The sequence below is a fragment of the Grampus griseus genome (assembly GCF_964374135.1).
Source record: "Grampus griseus genome assembly, chromosome: 7".
Taxonomy (NCBI): Eukaryota; Metazoa; Chordata; class Mammalia; order Artiodactyla; family Delphinidae; genus Grampus; species Grampus griseus.
In genome coordinates this window covers 55,072,648-55,091,959 of record NC_139001.1, presented here as the reverse complement: position 1 = coordinate 55,091,959, position 19,312 = coordinate 55,072,648, and the positions used below count along the sequence as shown (strand labels likewise).

General features: G+C 39.1%; 1 protein-coding gene across 1 annotated transcript in view; it reads right to left on the bottom strand.

Moving 5' to 3' along the window:
• Nucleotides 1-19,312, bottom strand: part of PDE11A (phosphodiesterase 11A) — a gene marked incomplete at its 3' end in the record, with an annotated part of 412,203 nt that overhangs the window by 182,083 nt on the left and 210,808 nt on the right. The window contains exon 6 of the mRNA XM_082658917.1: nt 14,323-14,455. Within this exon, the coding sequence (XP_082515043.1) occupies nt 14,323-14,455 (133 nt within the window). The remainder of the gene's footprint in view (nt 1-14,322; nt 14,456-19,312) is intronic.

Sequence of the window (19,312 nt, the reverse complement as noted above, 5' to 3'; positions counted from 1 at the left end):
ATCCATATTTGAATTGCTAGATAAGAGCTACTAAAGACTGAAAGGGTGTTAGTGAATTGATATGACCTTGGTTTCTAGTGAGAAAGGTCAACCTGTCATCCCAATCCAATCAGAGAAAAAATAAAACATTGAGGTTCTAGATTATCGTTATTGGGATAAAAGATTTTTTTATTATTTTAAAACATTTACTGTAGGAGTTAAGAGCTACATATTTGTTGAAGTTGGAAGTTAATTTATACACCTAAATTTTATATTTGGATTTTTTTTTTGGTTTTCCTCTGAGGAATTAATTTTTCAGATATCTTCTACTCTTGATACCAGTATATTAGTTTGTTTTTTAAAGTAATTTTTTGATCTTTTCCTTGAAATCTTTCCCTATTCCTAGCTCATGAAGATATTCTCCTATTATTTCCCTAGAATCTTTATTGTTTTAACTGTTACTTTTAGATTTACAATCCAACTGAAAATAATTTTTGAGTATAGTGTGAGCTGAAAGTCAAGATTCTTTTTTTTTTTTTTTTCTTGGTGGATATCCAACTGGACCAGAACTAATTCTGTGGGGCAGGGGAAATGCCTCTCCCCACCACTATCTGGTACCACTTTTTTCATTAATCATGTGTCCATATATGTAAGGATCTGTTTCTGGACTCTGTTCTACTTCATTGATTTATGTGTCTACCCTTATACCAATACCATACTGCCATGAATAATAAAGTCTTATAATACATCTTGGTATCTGGTGGTGTAATTTCTCCAACTTTTTCCTTCTTTAAGATTGTCTTGACCATTGTTGGCCCTTAGCATTTCCATATTAATTTTAGAATCAACTTGAAGTACACACACACACACACACACACACACACACACACACACACACTTACACTGCTGAGATTTTTATTAGGATTCTATTGAATTTATCAGTCAATTTGGGAGAAATTTGGCATATTTACATCATTAAGTCTCTCAATCTATAATATCCCTCTATTTAGAGTTCTTAAAAATTTCTCTAAGCCAACTTTTATAGTTTTCTATGCAGAAGTCTTACATATAATTTGTTATATTTGTACCTGGTGTTTTAAAAGTTCGTGTTATTATAAATGGTATTATTATTTTCTAATGCTTTTAATTGACATATAGAGACATAATTGATTTTTGTATATTGAACTTGGATCCATCAATCTTGCTAAATTCAATTATTAACTTTAATATCTGTAGTGCTTTAGATTTTCTAGGCATATTATCATGTCATCTTACTCTTCAATTTTATGCCTCTTAATATGTGATTTTAGATCATGTGATTTTTTTCTTTTTCCATTTGCTAAGAGCATAAATTACATCAATTGATTTTTGAGAATTCCAGAAAAAAACAAAAAAAGCCAAAAGCCTGGGCATAAATCATTCATCAATGCACTCTTTCATTATATATTTATTTACCACCTCCTATGCACCAGACACATTGCTGGGTATTAAGGATATAAAAATGAATTCAAACAGTTATTACCCTTGAGGAGCTCACAGTCTAGTCAAGACAGAAGTAGTTAAGATAAAATAAGTGTCCAAGTAAAGAACGTTCAGAATACCACAGAAAAGTCAGCAACTGACTGTGTTTAGAGAAATCTGTAGCAGTTTTAGCTCCTTAAAAAGTGGGTCTTCAAAGATGAGGGTGACAATGATGATGACAAGATAACATTTACTAGATGCTCACTTGATATCAGGCACCCTGTTCTGCACTTTCACATGCATTATTGCATATACTTACTCAAACAACCCTATGAAGTAGGTACTGTTAACATCTTCCCTTATCAGATAAGACCTAGAGAGACTGACTGCTTTGAAAGTGGAAAGACTGGTTCAAAGGAAGCCAATCACAAACACATCCATCAAAGTTATCTTCCAAAAGAACAAAGTGGTTTTCTTCCTCTCCCTAAGGAGAGAGTCTGAATAACAGCAATATCAGTGAGCACAAAGAGAAGGAAGTCAATATTAGAGAGGCCTGGGAGGTGTAATCTATAGACTTGGGCTGGCCTGAGTAGCACTAGGATGCTTGGGTGTGTTTTGTTTTGCTGAGGGTCATACACAATTGTCGGGCGGTCCCGCCCCAGCACTGAGCAGTAGGCACAATTGGCTCTGCCAGCTCTTGGGACAACTGTAGCCCCTGTCTCACCTCTCCTGGGAAATCTGAAGCAGCTGAGGGTAGAGGTCACAGTGCAAGAAGAAAGGGAACATGCACTGAGTGACAGAAACAAGGAGAGAGACAGCCTGAGAGGCTTAGTGGTGACAAAAATAAACCTCAGGCTCTTTGTCAGTGAAGTAAAAGATAATTTTGCTTACCAAAAAATTAGTGTAGTTTCCCAAAAGAATTTTTGTTGTAGGGAGGTAGGAGTATGTGTTCTCCCATCCCTACAAAAGATAATATTGAGGTTCCTGGTTTGAGGAAGGGCGGTGGAGCTCCTTGAGGTGGGAAACACAGGAAGTTTGAGGGAAATGATTCCAAATTCAAGCTGACACACATTACAATTGAGAGGGCAAGGGGAAGGGAGAGTGACGAAGGAGCCCCTCGTATTAACTGCGTGGGTAAAATCACCAAGAAAGAGCTCGTCCAATAAAAAGACAAAAAGGATGAAAAAATTGAATCTGAGGGGACACAATATTTAGGACTGGAAAAAGAAGGCAGGATGGAAAAGAACTCCAAAGCTCATATTCTTCAGCTCAGGCTTTATAGCATTCCTAATGTGTGAACACATTGCTAACAGCCTTTCTGGAAATAGATTTATTGACGTGTATCCAGAGTCTAAGAAGTACAAACACCCTTTGCCTTATCAATTTTATGTCTAGGAATTTATCCTATGGTAATTATCATAGCTATGCACAAAAGTTTACGTATAAAGGTATGAATCATAGCATTATTTATGATAATGATATATCAGAAATAACCTGAACATTCCACTGGAGGGAGTTGGTTAAGTAAATCATAGCACAGTAGAATATTATCCATCTAGTTAAAATCATGCTATAGAAGAATATTTGTAAACAGGGAAAATTGTAATACATTAAGTGATAGTAGTGTGGGCATCTGTGGGTGTACAAACATATATTACATACATTGGAAAATCCTGGAAAAATTATAACCATAATAGTTGCCTTTGAATTGTTTGTCCATGGGGGTTTTTGTTTGTTTCTTTGCTTTTAAAATAAACTTTATTTTTTAAAAACAGTTTTAGGTTCATAACAAATGAGGCACGTACAGAGAGTTCCCATATACCCTCTGCCCCAACACATGCACATCAACACCCCTCACTATCAACATCCCCCACTAGAGTGGTACATTTGTTGCAACTGATGAACCCACACTGATTCATCATTATCATTCAAAGTCCATGGTTTATATTAGGGTTCACTCTTGATGCTGTATGTTCTATGGTTTTAACAACTTTATAATGACATGTATCCACCATTACAGCATCACACAGAGTAGTTTCACTGCCCTCAAAATCTTCTGTACACCACCTATTCATCCATCCATCCCTCTGGCAACCACTGATCCTTTTTTCATCCAGCTCTATTGAGGTATAATTGACAAAACTGTAACATATTTAAAGTGTACAACATTATGATTTGATACATGTATACACTGTGAAAGAACTCTGCCTATGGGAGTTTTTTAAACTACTATTTCTATTTTCTAAATTTTAGATAATGAATTACTTGTACACAAGAGAAAAAGTTATTTTCTAAATAGAATTAGAGGGGAACAACAGTGTCAAATGTTGCACAATAGTCAAACAGGATAAGCGCTGAAAATGGGCTATTGGATTTAGTAACACAGAAGGATAACTGAAGGCAAAGATAGTCAAGGGAAGAAGGAATGGGATCAGGAACAGAAGTAAAGTGGTTAGTTCTGGAGAAGAGGAAGGCCACACTGAGAGAGCAGAGCTAGAGTCTCGCACGGGCTGAGCCCAGGAGGAGGGGAGCGGCGACTGAGGATGTTGAGGGTATTTCTAAGCCATTCCCACTGTGGCTGAGGAAGGGAAGTGGGGCCAGCACTAACTGGCTATGAGCACAGGGAAGAGGGGGTGGTGACGATTAGCAAGCTTGATGAGCCCAACAAGGTGGGAGAGGGGAAGAAGGAAGGATGGCAGAGTATGATGAGAGTGAATTTTCCAATTTTAAGATAATTGAGGCAATCCTCTAGTTGTCTATTTGTGGCAATGGCTGTTGTTTCTGGAAAGATAAAGATTAAAATTCACATTATTACAGTCCCAAATATTAGACCATATGAGACTAAGCAGCCTTTCCAGGAGGCTACCATTAAAATAAATACATTATCTAGGGGTGCCTAGTTCTTTCCAATTAAAGATGTATATACTAAAAATTTTCCAAGTCTCTGTCCTCACTGGGTCTTTCCAGTTAATGGATATAATTTAAGATGGTTTACCTCATGGAGCCATCAAAACATACTTGTCATATTTTCCAGACTCTCTAAGGCAGTCAAAGGGAATGTTAAAAGAATTGGTGATAACGTAATACTACTCATTAATGTGCAATGTGTTTTCTTCCCCTAGAACAATATGTGCAACTTTAATAGTAATCTAAAGTAGTACTTTATCCCCCAAACACCAATCTACCAGTGAGAAATTCTGGTACTAGGACAAGTGAGGGAGGAGATGTTCTGAGTCAGTCCCCTGATTTCCCTGAAACAACAAAGAGGCATTTCTTTATGCCAACCTCATCTGCACATAGGTTTCTAGAACATTGCCTACAAATGATTCCTTAAATTCCTGACGAAAGCACTCCTAAATAATAACTGACCTTTGGACTTAGAGCCGATGCGTTGTCTTCCACTATCAATGCAGCAAAGTCTGTTTGACTCTTACAACCATGGCCCCCTATTTGTCTTCACTACCCACAGCTTCCCCATTGTACAACTTATTCAAGTCTTAGTAATCCTCCTAACTTTCCTCACCCTCCTGGTCATCTGGAAATTTTATATCCATTGTCCAATCTTCCCTACCAAATCCCATTCTCGGGAAAGGCTCTCAGCCTGGTTTACACTAAGTATCAGCAACTGAGAGATTACCGGGAGCGAGTGCATTTCAGCCCTACCTCTTAATGGTTCCATTTTCCCACATTTCCCTTTGTAACAGAAGCATAACTGATAGACCAGAAGGCGTTACAAAGAATGGAAAAGGAGCTGTCCTGTCAGGCTAGCACTCAGCATCCCAGATTGCAGAAGTGCTTTGCTGTGAAGATCTGACAGGCGAAAGGGGCTTTAATGCTCTAGGTCAAAGGATCTCAGAGCCTGAAGTCCCATTATCCTTAAGTGCTACAGGACAAGGGTAAGAATTTTTGAGTTGTCTGTAACAGGCTTTAATAAAAAAAATTTTTTTTTTTAAATCAGAGAAAGAACGTCACAGGGAAGAATTGCATGGGATTGAAGAGTGACAGAATTAATATCATGATATCTTAGATTTAACTGTGTAACTCTGGGCATCAGCCCCCCATGGCAGAGGAGACCTGGGTGCTGATGGGTTTTCCGCCACTCCTGAATCTGTAACACACAGACCACCAAACCATCCATGAATAAGGCCTGCCCTACTTTTTAGTTATTTTCTGCCATTCCCCTTGCTGAACCTTTCCTATTTAAATGTTGGGTCCAATTGTTCATTTCTGTTGCAGGCAGAAAAGAAACCCTGCATGTAATGGCTCTGAAAATTCTTTCCATAACTATATAAAGGGAAGGAAATACTAAATTAAGCAACAGAATAGTATACCTTATATTGAGTAAATAATAGCTTGTTGTGCATTCGTATACTTGTTTTAAGGTGTTCTTTGATCTAGTATGAAAAAAAAGGGCAGAAAGCTTCACAGATGATGTGCTAGAGTGTAACTAATTATTGGGAGTTGAGTTCATAAGCACAATGCTGACTAAAAGCAAGGCCAGAATAATTGTTTCATGGTGAAGGTATTTGTAAATAGAGTATGCACTCCAAGAAGCCACCTGACCCAATGTCAGGTCATTTGCAAATGCAGTTTATGTACATGCTGTTGGGACAGTCTCAGACAAGGATATTAGTTAGAATAAAATCCAACAAACACTCCTTGCTGACGAGGGCAATAGAAAGTAATCCATCTGAATTCCCCAAAGATACAGCAAGACAAGTTAGTTTACTTAGATCTTGCATTATTTCAATTCTGGTTTTGAGTAACAGTTTATAGTTTTTAGAGGGCTCATAATAGCCTGGTAAAATATAATTTCACATAAGATATAAAAGGTCTAACATTTTAAAACTTCTTTATAATTTTGCCTAATTACAAAAACAATATATGCACTCGTGAAATTTTCAAGTTAAACCAAAATCAAAAGCTGTAATCTTGCCATCTCTAGAGATAGCAACTATTAACAGTTTGGGATAAGTTCTTCCTGATCTTTTCCTACAAATATGTAATATGTTCATACATCAATTTATAATATTCAACAATATATAATTATTCATAAATAACACAGATAATATATTCAATAATATTGAACAATATTCAATAATAATGCTTATTAGATATTGGGGATACATCAGTGAGCAAAACCAATAAAATTCTCACCTTCTTTGAGCTTACATTCCAGTGAGAAAAGGCAGATGGTAAACAATACAAAAAAATACATAAATAAACTATATGTTAGAAGGTATTAAAAATTATGGGGAAAAAATAGAGCAGGATAAAAGGGATTAGAAATACCACCTTACTAACAGGTAACATTCGAACGATGACTATAAAGAGATGAGGATATGACCCACGCAGACATTGGAGAAAGAGTATTTCAGCAGAGGAGTAGCCAGTGCAAAGGCCCTGAGGTAGGTGTATGAGTGGCATGTTCTAGGAGTAACAAGGAGACTGGTGTGGCTGGAGAAGTATGAATGAGGGCTGAGGATAGAAAATGAGGTGACATCATGTAGGGCACTGTAAACCTCTGAAAGAATGGTGAGTTTGGATTTTACTCTAGTGAAGTAAGGAGACTATGAGAACTTTGTGAGCTGACTTGTGATACAATATAACTTAAAAATTTAAAACCCCTGGTATTGTATTGAGAAAAGAGTGTGGAGGGGAAGAGTGGAAGCAGAGAAGTAGGTTAAGAAGCTACGGCCATGAAATGGTCCAGAGATGATGGTGGCTTGGACCTGGGTGGTAGCAGTTGAGTGGTGAGAAATGGTCAGATTTTGGATAAATTTTGCAGGTAGAGCCAATTATACTTCCTGATGAGTTAGATGTGCAACACGAGAGAATCATGCCTATAACATTTTTGGCACAAGCATTAGGAAGAACTGAGTTGCCTTAACAGAGATAGGGAAACAGAGGAGCAAGCTTGGCAGAAAAGAGATTGTAAGTTCTGTTTTGGACATGTTAAGTTTGTTGTCTATTAGAAAAATATGTGCATATATATGTATATATACCCACATATATTATTCTATACATACTTTTAAACATTATTCTAAACATACTTCTCTATGACTTGCTTTTGTTCTTGTGGACATTTTTTCCATATCAGGACATACAGATCATCTCATGGGATATTTTGTATGGACTCAATTTTGGTCTTTATTATAGTGTTATAGGCAGAATTCTAAAGATATGGCCTCTAAGACTCACACCTGCCCGCCCTTTACTTTGTACAAATCTGGTATAATCCCCTCCCCTCGGGTGTGGGCAGGACTTGTGAATGTGATAGGACTGTCACTTCTTTGATTAGGTTATGTTATAAGGCTGTGATGGGACAGCCTCTCGTGTGTCACTCCTGACATTATGTAAGCCTCTGTGAGAGTCAACTGGAGTTTCTCCCTTTGGCTTTGAAGAAGTAAGCTGCCAAGTTGTGAGAGGGTCATATGGCTAGTAGTACCTGAGGGCAGTCTCTAGGAGCTAAGAGAGACTTTTGGCCAGCAGTCAGTAAGAAAATGGGAAGCTCAGTCTGTAACTGCAAGGAACTCAGTTCTGCCGACAACCTGAATGGGTTTTGAAAAGAATGCCAGGACCAAATGAGAACGCCACGGGGCCACCTCCTTGGTTTAGGCCTTGTGAGACCCTAGGCATCATGCCAGACTTCTGACCTACAGAAGATAATAAACAGGTGTTTGCCTTAAGCTGCTGAATTTGTAGTGATTTGTTACACAGCAACAGAAAATTAATATACATGATATTCCTGTCCGTGTCTTTAGGAGCCAAGCATGAATACCCCTACCACGGAGCAAATGACTGATTAGACTACAAAACTCACTAGCATGATAACCCATGAATGTGAGTGTTTCTTGAGCCACTATGAATAAATATAATGAGTTACATTTAGTCAGTCTTTTCTGTCTTGGCTCCTTTTTGAGGACTGCAGAATCTTGTAAGAGAATTAGCATACAGTGATCTTCATAAGGCTGCAGAATGTAAACCTCAGAAATTTGGTTCTGGCTTTGTGACTATCTTATATAACCACTCTGTCATAATTTTCCACCCATAAACCAAGGAGTTTGGCCTTAAAACTATGCATGCTATCAAGCCCAGCAGGTACCTCTCTAGGAGTCAAACAGGCAGACAGAAGGCAAGTAATCACTGTGCCTCACTGCTAAGTCGTTCTGTTCACCACAAGGAGGGAACACCATTAAATATTTAAAACAATCACAAAGAGAACACACAGCAGGTAAACAACTATGATTACTTGCCCCGTAGCCCTCACAGCAAGTGCCTGGGATGAGGTTTACATCACATTAAAGACACCCCTTTGTAGCTTCTATCAAAAGGAAGACCAAGGGTTTCACAACTGAGATTTCAAAATAAGGATCGTTCTCTTGCTGCATATCTTTGGGCAGAGTTTCTGAGGACTTACCAGAAGTTACCACAAGGTAGGAAAGACACAGAAATGAGAAATGCAGTTTCCACTTTGTATAGCCAAAGCAAATGTTGATGGAATAAATTCTCTCTTATTAGGCACTGGCTTTTAGCCTTATGATTTAAGGACTGGTGGGCTGCTTGGGCCTGGGCAGTATAGCCAGCCCCTAAAATCCGATCATACCTAAATGTGCTTGGGTAACCTGGCCCCTGGATGACTGGCCAGCCACTCTCGTGAAGAGCCAGGGCAGCATATTGCTGGTCTCCGCAGGGGAGGATATGGTGAACATCTCCCCAGAGCCGCCCAAGGCCATAGGACATGCATCCAGCCTTATTCACCTTTGTAGGTAACACCTGCTATTGTTTCTCCTCTGACCAGACAGGAAAAGACCTGGCTTTCTTGAAGACCTACAAGTTATCAGATTATTGCCACCATCCCTTTTTTGCTGTCAACAGTCACCCTTTATTCCTCTCTTTGGCTAGAGACTTTCCTCTTCTTTCCTCATGTGTCTCTGGAGGAAAAGAACATTGACATTGGCTTGTCCATGATCAAGGTCTGCTGGTCTGCAGTTCTGTGTAAAGACCTCCTCATTTAGAGAAGAGGACCTGCTTCTAGCAATCCTTCAAGAACCGAAAAACTAGTCCTCAACCAGACTAAAATCTTCACCTGACATTTATATATTTATAGGACTGCACGATTTACAAAATAGTTATATAGAATTTTACTCGTTACATTATGTATGCAAGTAGTATGCCCAAGGCCACCCAGCTGGTGAGTAGGGCAGCTGGGACAAAAAGATAGGTCTGCCGTACATAAATTCCTACACCAGTGTAGACAGAGGAATGACAGAGTGGTGACTGTTTTCCAGGCAGCCCCTGAGCAGCTGGTCCCCGTGAGAGGCCACTCAGGGAGAGAGAACTGAATTAGGAATCAGAAAGCCCATAGTCTGTTCTGTGCCCTGTCTTGAGGAAGCTGTGTGGCCTTAGGCAAGTCACTTCAGCTCTCTGAGCCTCTGTTTCCTCACCTGTAAATGAAAGAAATCTCTAATATTTCTATTAACTGAAAGTGATATATCTACAGTATGAAACCCCAGAATAAGGCCAATCCACTTTGGGGGGCTCTATCCCAGGTCCCTGCTGTCTAATGAATTGGTGTCCTTCTTCATGTTCAGTGAAGAGAATTCAAACTGCCAGAATTAGTCACTGAGCCATTGAGAAATTTAGGATAGATGCCAGTGCTCAGGATATAGAGTTATGTTGAGAAAATCTATATGAAAAAATAGGAAATGCTTTGAAAAGAATTCCCCATGAAACCTCCCTGCAAATTATCATTTTTGTTAACCAGCCTCAAATTATTCAGGGAACTTAGTGAATGTAGAGAACAAAAAAGCATACAGTTTTCCCAGTGGAGATACCTATTGGAGATAATCCATTAATCCTAGATTTTAAAAAAATGATTTCCTTATATTCTATCACTGATAAACAACTACTTAGTTATGATTACTGGGAGAAATTATGGACCCATATACCAGACTCAAGAAGAGAGGATGTAAACCTTTCCAAGAAGACAGCACAATTCTAAAAGGTACCCTCTGTCTCTAGGATAACTCTAGAATTACCTTTAGTGAAAGGGTGAAGCAATTCCATTTTGTCATTGTATTTTTTTATCTTGAGGGAAATACTTAGTATGTTAATGAAAGATACTATCTGAATTGATTATCTTTATCATATCATCTACACCATCTTATATCAGGCTTGTAAGGAGAAGGTTCAAGCCTCTTAACTTCTTGAGGGAGAGCTCTGTGGCTCAGTCTGGAGTCTGTTTCATTCATTAATTAACATAAGCAGTTGACACCTGTCACTGAGGCATAATATTCTTGAAAAGGGAGGAAGCCTAAGCAGATAAATAATTTTGTTTTTCCTGGTGTGATACATAACACACACACACTCACACATACACACACACAACATACACACATTTGCAGGACAAATCTATTAACTACCTATATTTAGGCAGAATTCTCTCTCTCTCTCTCACCTCCATCTGTATTGATTAATTCTTTTCCAATTTTTTCCCTCTCAGCATGAGAAGGGGAACATAAAGTAATTTTATATTTCAGTACCACACAAAGAGAACATGTAAAAATCATGGTATATTGCATCTTCAGATTTGCATTTAAAATCTGGTATTAGTTGTGTGGAAGATTGGAAGCATTTTAGGTGGAAGGTCAAGAAATAATGATGGTCTAGGTACTAGGGAAGAAAGTGACTTCACAAAATGGTCACTGCTTAAACTACCACAGTTTACTGTCTTCAGACATCATTGCCTCTAACTACTGGATCAGGGCATGAAATTTTTATGCTCAGTCCCATAGAATTAACTGTTGCATTTTTGCTCAAGAGCCCACAACATTCTTTTTATAGATGAGCGGGCAGGCTGTCTTACTGGAATGGAGCAGTGTGTGGAGGAAGACATAAAATGGCTATATCGCTAATCAGGAAGAGATGTGGTAGGAGTCTGCCTGTAGACATAAGGATATAGGCTATTCAGGCTCACTATATTGTATCAGCAAGAAGTATTCTTGAGACATATACTGTTTTTCATAAGAAAAAAAGTAATGATTGGTCAAGAACTTTTTATTCCCTGTTAAAGGTGAAGATACCTGTAGCCTATGACCCAGCATGTCACTCTCCTAGGTACAGACACTACAAAAACTCTTGCACATGTGCACTTGGAGACATGGACAAGAATGTCTTTGGCAGTTATGCATGTAACAGCAAAACACTGAATCCAAATGTCCATCAACTCTGCAGTGGATAAAGTGACACATTCATACAATGTAATACTTAGAAGCCCTAAAAATAAATGAATGAATTACAAGTGCACATGACTCAGGAATTTATGTTGAATGAACAAGCAAGCCACAGAAGAAGATATACAGTATAATTCAATTTATATAAAGTTCAGAGACATGCAAAATGTAAAATATGTAATAATATGTAAAAAATGTAATAATATATTTGGCAGGGATTCAAACATATGTGATGAAACTATATATAAAAGCAAAGGAATGTTAAATTTAAATTAGGATAGTGTGTGGGAAAGAAAGGAGACTGGATTAAGGAAGATCAGTACAAGGATTCAAAGGTAATGATTGTATTCTTTTTCTTAAACTGGGTGGTGGGTGTTTATCATGTTTTGTTACACTTTTGCATATGTCTTATGAACCAACTTTTAAAATGGTGTAAATTTGTTGACTCTTTTTGCTACCCCAGAATTTGACTTTATGGCCCAAAGCTCAGAGCAGAATAATAGCAAGCCATACCAAATTTAGCACTATAATTTGGGGTAGGAATCGACCATCATCTCTTAACCTCTAATCTAATATGTTGACTTTGTAACAATGAATTGGCAATTAATGATTTTTTTCTGCATAGCTAGCCTTTCAGTTTGTTCAGCTGTTACTGATGTTAGTAATAGAATACTGAGAACATTTCTTCATAAAAGTGTGTGTTTAGAGGTCTTTTCTTCAGTATCCTCTCTCTAAAGTCAAGAAGGAAAGAAACATAGCAGAAGGCAAAACTTCATAACATCAATCCTAACCCAATTATAATGTTAATGCATATAAATATTGACACCTATAAATCATTTCTGCTCTGTTAGTCACAGAACCAGGGATGATGGTATTCTTCCTTACAGGAGGAGAACTAAAGAAGTTCTGGACTGTGTACTTTCCCAGGGAGGGTATCTCAAAGCTCAGAAATACTGCATCAGAACTGACAAGAGCTAGAGGCTGGTGAGCATTGGGGCAGCTAAGAGAGCACACTGGAGAGACACCCAACTCAGAAAGGGAGTTCATGAAAGGATGTCCAAGATACAGGCATCTCCACTTGATGTTGAAGAATGAAGAGAAAATACGTAGAGGATGTAGCCTGGGGAAAGAGAATTCCAGGCAGCCACAGAGATGTGGTAAATTTCACGAATTTAAGCTTTCCATGCAGACATCTGCAAAGATCTGAATGAAGTTATACATTTGACTTGGATTCCAGCCTCCCAACCATTGCTGTGTCCCACCCCAGACATTGGAGACAGCACAGGGCAGGATTCAGAGGCAGAGCTGTGGAGTCTGAGAGACTAGGACTGAATCCTTGTCTGTCTCCAGAGTCGTAGACCAGCTCTCATTTCTGATTAAATGTTCAGTTATTATTACTGATCTAACCTTTGTTCTGAAGCCAGTGTGATCTTTCTAAAGTATAACTCCTGCTTCTCCCCCATATGCAACTCAACTAGTGTTTCCCCATTGCCCAAGATAAATACTCAAACTTCTTAACAGGGCTTTCAAAGCCTTTGGGCGATCTGCCCCCTACTTCCCTCCCCCACCTCATCAACCTGGCCCTCCAGCTACATTAACTCATCTCCATTCCCAGACTCCTCATGCTCTCTCAGCCTTGCCTGGAACACACCACTGTCCTCACTGCAACACTCCTGTTACTCTTCAGACCTTAGCTTTGTAATGTAGTAATTTAATCTTGCAATTTATTGAATACACACCACACACACATATGGGTGCACACACACCCCTAGAGACATTTTATAAATTAATGTAAATTTATCTGGATGCTACTCTATACCACCTTAAAAGTTAGGCTTCTGCCAAGTCAGAATCTATATTAATATATTCTGTACATCAGCACAATGCGCCTACATAATTAACATTAAACAGTAACAGAAGCCAACGTACTCTTTCTTGGGAGCAATCTTATAAAATATGGTAGTTGTACTAACATCTATCGGGAAATAACTATGTTATATACACATTTTTATTATTAACCATTTCATAGTTTAATATAAACTATGTTTAATATAAAATGTGCATGAGTATACTTAATGCATGTGTTTACTTATATGTTTAATACAAAATGCCCCCAATCATAAAAGAGCATCAGACTAGAGGACTAAAGAATGTCTTTAGCAGTTATGTGTGTAACAGTGAAACACTGAATCCAAATTTCCATCGATACTACAGTGGATAAAAAAAGTGACACCTATTCATACAATGGAATACTTTGCAGCAGTGAAAATAAATGAATGAATTACAAATTCATGTGACTTAGGAACATATATTGAATGGAAAAGCAAGTCACAGAAGAATACATACAGTATAATTCAGTTTATATAAAGTTCAGAGACATGTACAATATAATTGGCAGGGATTCAAACATATGCAATTAAACTATATAGCCATTTTGCCACAAATCAGTGTAGAGAGAGGAAGCTTTCCTGTCAGTCAGCAGTAGGCGATGCTAAAACTCAGATCACAGGGGAAAGATTTAGAAGAATTGCCAGTAAATTCAGGGGTTGCTCTTGAGTTGTATGATGTCCCTTTTTTGCTTCAGCCAGCAAACCATCAACAGGGTAACAACCGAACCTTAAGACTGCAACCAGAGGCCTCCTCTTACCTCAGCATCAAAGCGGGGATCCTGGTAGGCGTCACTGATGTTTACTGGAAGGCCTGTAGAAGCTACCAGCTCAGCAACGCTGTTATTTATCAGCCAGTCGGAGTATGATGATTTCTCCATGCTTTCTTTGAAACTATCAGAACACCAAGGCAGGCAGTAAGAAAAGAGAAAAACATCAGTTTACCTGCAAGCAAACCCTGCAAAAGTACACTCATAGCAGGATTACCTACCCTCATTAAGAAGGGGTAAGTGACCTTAATCACAGAACAATAGTGAGGTAATTATAAGCAGCTACTTTATCATGTAAAATAATCAATTCCATTGGTAGAAATGATAGACCCTCTATGATCCAGAGGATAACTCTAGGTTGTATTTAGGCCCCAAAGCAGGCAGACATAAAGCAGATAACCAGGTAATGACCAAAATTGATGATAGGATGCCAACGCCATGGCATAATCAATTCCACTGACCTTCCCAGCTTGCATCCCCTAACTAAGCAGACCAGATGCTTGATACCAGGGAGAATTAAACCTAAGGATGGAGAAAAATCCGGAAATAAATTGAGAATTTACAAAAGTTTAAGTGTAGCAAAAGAGCACATCTAGACTCAGTGTTAAGTGTTTTGTAACTATTGTTGTAGTTTCAGAGTATGTTTCTTAACAAAAACACACTTCCTACTTACAAAATCTTACTGGAAAATCTGTTTTAACTCTACCCTTAACAATAATAATTTAAAATAATCCATATTTGATTTTAACAAGGAATTTTATGTTAAATGATTTTGTGAATTTTCCTTTGTGTCACTTTCACTACTTCACTACAAATGTCAAATTTACAGAAATGCCATAAGAATTAGTAAGATTCCTCACTTCATCCCTCCCTTCCATCATTTCTCCCCCCCATGCCTATTGAGCACTGCCACGAGCTGTGGAAATGCAAACTTGAGCACTGTTCAAATTAACAATATCAAGGAAAATTTTCTGGGAGGATGTTAGATTTGTGGCTTGACCAGTAATAACTGAAATTATGTAAAAGAATGCAAGTATACAGGGCAATGTTTTCCAAACTACGTTCTGTGGAACCCTGGGTTCCTGAAGATGTTAATGAGTGTACTACAGTCAGAATAATACCTCTGTTGACTTTTTAATCTAAGCTGCATTATATGTAATAAAAACACTAAATGCTGTACACAGTCGTTGTTATTATGCAATAATGTGCCTGTGTGGAATTTGTGCCATACTGAGAATGCCAGAAACTGACATGGAGAGGCCACCAGATGTGTGAATGAGAGGGAAGCACAGACATCATTTACCATCATGAATATATCTCATCTGTAATGACTGCTGGTCTGCGTCTGATAAATTCAACATATATTTGTGAGGTTATTCAGCCCTTATTGCATATTAAACATTACTGGTACATAAACGTATTCCCTATGGATCTCTGGCTGAAGATGGAAGTGTTAATAAAAAGCAGAGTCTTGAATTTCTCAGATGATGGCTAAGTCAAAGAAGGAAAAAGACTGAGGACTTCAAAGAGAAGATGAAGCCTTTATTTTCTCAAACAAACAAAGGAACAACAAAAAAGTCCACGTTTTATTTTCTCTTTGCTGTATTCTACCTGTGAGAAGTGAAATTTTACATTGTGCTGTAATGAAAGCAAAATACAGGAAGAAACATAACAGTGCTCCTGATATGAGGTTCCAACTTAATGAAGTCACTTGTCAGCTTATAAAATCATTCAATGCTGATGATTTCTTGCAGTGATTAATCAAGCTATTGATTCATTCTGCGCTGCCTGTGTACCACAGGTTTTGTCTACATCTCTTCTGTGATGAAACAATGTGGAAAATGCTGACCTGGTGTGTGGTGGGAAGAAGAGCTGTGCAGGACCCTGGGGACGAGCCAGGGAGGGAACCTGCGAAAGAAACGCTGGGGTGGGGGAGGCTGAGGAGGGGTAACCAAGAACTAAGGAAGGAAGCAGCTTTATCAACAAGTGTCAAAAACCTTTAAGTGGGTCTCAGGATGGGCAAGAGTTCAGCAAGGAGAGATTGGAAGGGTGAGGAAGAAGGCACCCATGGAGGAGGAAAGAGCAGGAACAAAGGACATGAAGCAGCAGAGTACAAGGGTGTGTTCTTGGAACATGGATTAATCGCCTTGGAGCACGGGACGCATACTGTGGGGAATAAGACTGAACAGGAGGTCAGAGCCCAAAGGTGGAGGCTTTGACCAAGGAGCTGAGACCTATGTTATAGGCAATGGGGAGTGATGTAAGAGTATTGAGCAGGGAAGTGACAGGACTTGAGCTGTGACCTTAGGAAATTTAATCCAGGGAGAATGAGCAAGAAGAACTGGCTAAGAGAGGCTGAAGGTGGGGAGAGGTCCTGGCAGACCAGTTAAGTTGTGCAGTGGGAGGTGACGATGCTGGCCACTCAGGAGGTACTGCAGACGATTCCACAGGGCTTGGTGGACAGGCAGCAATGGCTTACATTTTGCTGCTGTATGCCTGTGGCACTATTGGCAGAAGGGAGTTGTTTAGAGGATTGGGGAGATGGAAGAAGATAACAGACATTCTGTGAGCCTGGAACACGTTATTCATTGTTGAAAATCCAGGACCAGAGCCCATATCAAGTCTTCAGGACTGAAAATACTGATACAGAGTTGGGGCTATCTTCAGGGAAGATAGGGAATGAAGATAGGGAAGATAGGGAATGGATGAGATCACTCAGGGAGAGAATATATAGGTAAATCTGTAGGGGAAGGAAGAAGAAAGGCAGTAATAAAGAGGAGAAAGAAAAAAGGGAAAACAAATTAATCATCACCCACGGTGAGCGAAGGGAAGCTGGATGCTTACCTAACTAGTTTGTTTTGTCCTCACCTAAATCCTATGAGTACAATTCTCTACATTTTACAGATCAGAAAACTGAGGCTCAGAGATGCTAAATGACTTTCCCAAGTGGAAATAGGATTTTCAGCTAAAGTGTGACTCCAAAGTGTGACTCCACTTCTGTTTACCCTGTTGCCTCTCTGGGAAGGAGTCGATGGGTAGGAATAGAGCAAGAAGAGTAGGTTTTCACTAAAAAGAAGGGAGGCCAGTCAACATTACAGAGGGTTTCAGGGAGAGGCTGCAGGTAACAAACACTTCAGCCTCAGGCTGCAGTCAAGGAAGAAGGAGGACAAAACACTGGATTTGACAATCCAGAGCTTTAGGTCCCTACTTACAGAATCCTCAAAGATGATGATGGAAACACTTACTGAGCAGGGGCTCCTGAAAGACTCCTTCTAGATCTAGAGCTGCTCAGAATCTGGCTTAGTGCAGGCTGCACATGTACTGAAATCACTCCAAACTGTAGACAATGCAAAAGTATCAGCCCTGGGCTACAGGCACTGCTGAGGTGGTTTCTAGAAAGTACAAGTTATGGTCTCTGCCCTCGGGAGCTTGCCACCTAGTCCGGGAGGTGAGAAATAAACACGCTGACATTAAACAACGCACGACTCAAATACTCAGTTCAAATTTCAAATAAAAAATTTGTCACATGGCTGTGTTGGCTAGTTGCCAAGCCAATTGTGCCAATCATGAATGAGGAAGAAGTATAGGGAGGGAGAAACAACTGCAGGTGGGGCTAAGGCTTCAGGTGAGGCTAAGGCTTCAGAGAGGAGATGAGATTTGAACTGACCTAAAGCTGCAACAGTGCAAACAGATTTTCTGAAAACCACCCCTCCATTTCCCTCAGTTTAATCTTGCCTAGGTACATAAATTAAGGCCCAGGGGGACAGGATGGTTAGAGAGACAGCAAGGTTGATTTGTCAGTCTAAGTATTTATATCACATTCTGGCCTTTGTACCATTCAACCTTCCATGATTCTGGAATGCAGAATCATGACACTGAGTTAGAGCTTTCAAAACCTTGATCCTTTTCTTTAAAAAAAAAAAAAGGTAATTTTGTTTTATGATTAAGACTATGGGTTTCAGAGTCAGACACACTGACTTACATGACTCTCTTGCCACTTCCAAGCAAAGTACTCTCAGACAAGTTACTTACATTTCATCTGTAAAATGGGTATAATACTACTACTTAGTTATTGTGCAGATTAAGGTAATAATTTATGAAAGTACTTATCATATTATCTAGCCCATAGCAAACATTTTTTTTAAGTATCAACTTTTTAACAACTTCTAAAGTAAATTCTGCATGTGACAGTACCCCTTTGGACATTTCAGCAATGTGGTGTTGTGGGTTTAATCACAAAGGAAAAGGCCCAAATTATTTCTACTTCTTGAGGGACACATCTAGCTTAAAGGATCAGTTCTTTCATAAAGGTCCTATAGGTCAACTCCTCCTGATTTACGAGGGCCCTTTTATTCTGTGTGGTTTACTCCCTTTGACTGACTGCTGTTGGAATAGAACATGGTAAGATCATGGACAGAGCTATGTATATTATGCAGGTTTTGCCCTGTACAGGGGTGCCCTGTCAAAGGAATGAATGGGGCTGAAATCTAGCCTAGTTGCGCACGTTGGTTTAGAGCTGCATCCATCTAGAGGGAGTACCTTTTTCCTATCTCACAGAGACGCTGTAAGGGCTGAAAATGGCTCTGCTTCAATCTCTTCTTCAACACACATGACAAATGGACATCAATATCAAACTGAATGCCTTTAGTGACAGGGAACTCATTACCTACAAAAATATTCCATGCCATTTTGTGGCAGCTCAATCTACTTTCCAATAATCACCATCTTTTGCTCCCAGTCCCATGGTTTGCAGCCACAGAGCATGGCTCTAATTAACTGACAGCCCTTGAAATATTCGACAATAATTAACATGTTCCCTATAATCCTCCACCTGAGATCATTCTTTTTAACTTATCTCCAATTCCTTCAGCTACTCCCTTTGTGGCATAGCTTCCTTATTCTCATCCTCCCAGTCCTAGATGCGTCCGAGATGGTTAATAGCCCTCTTGCGTATGAAAGCCAGTCCGGAACAGTCTTGGCC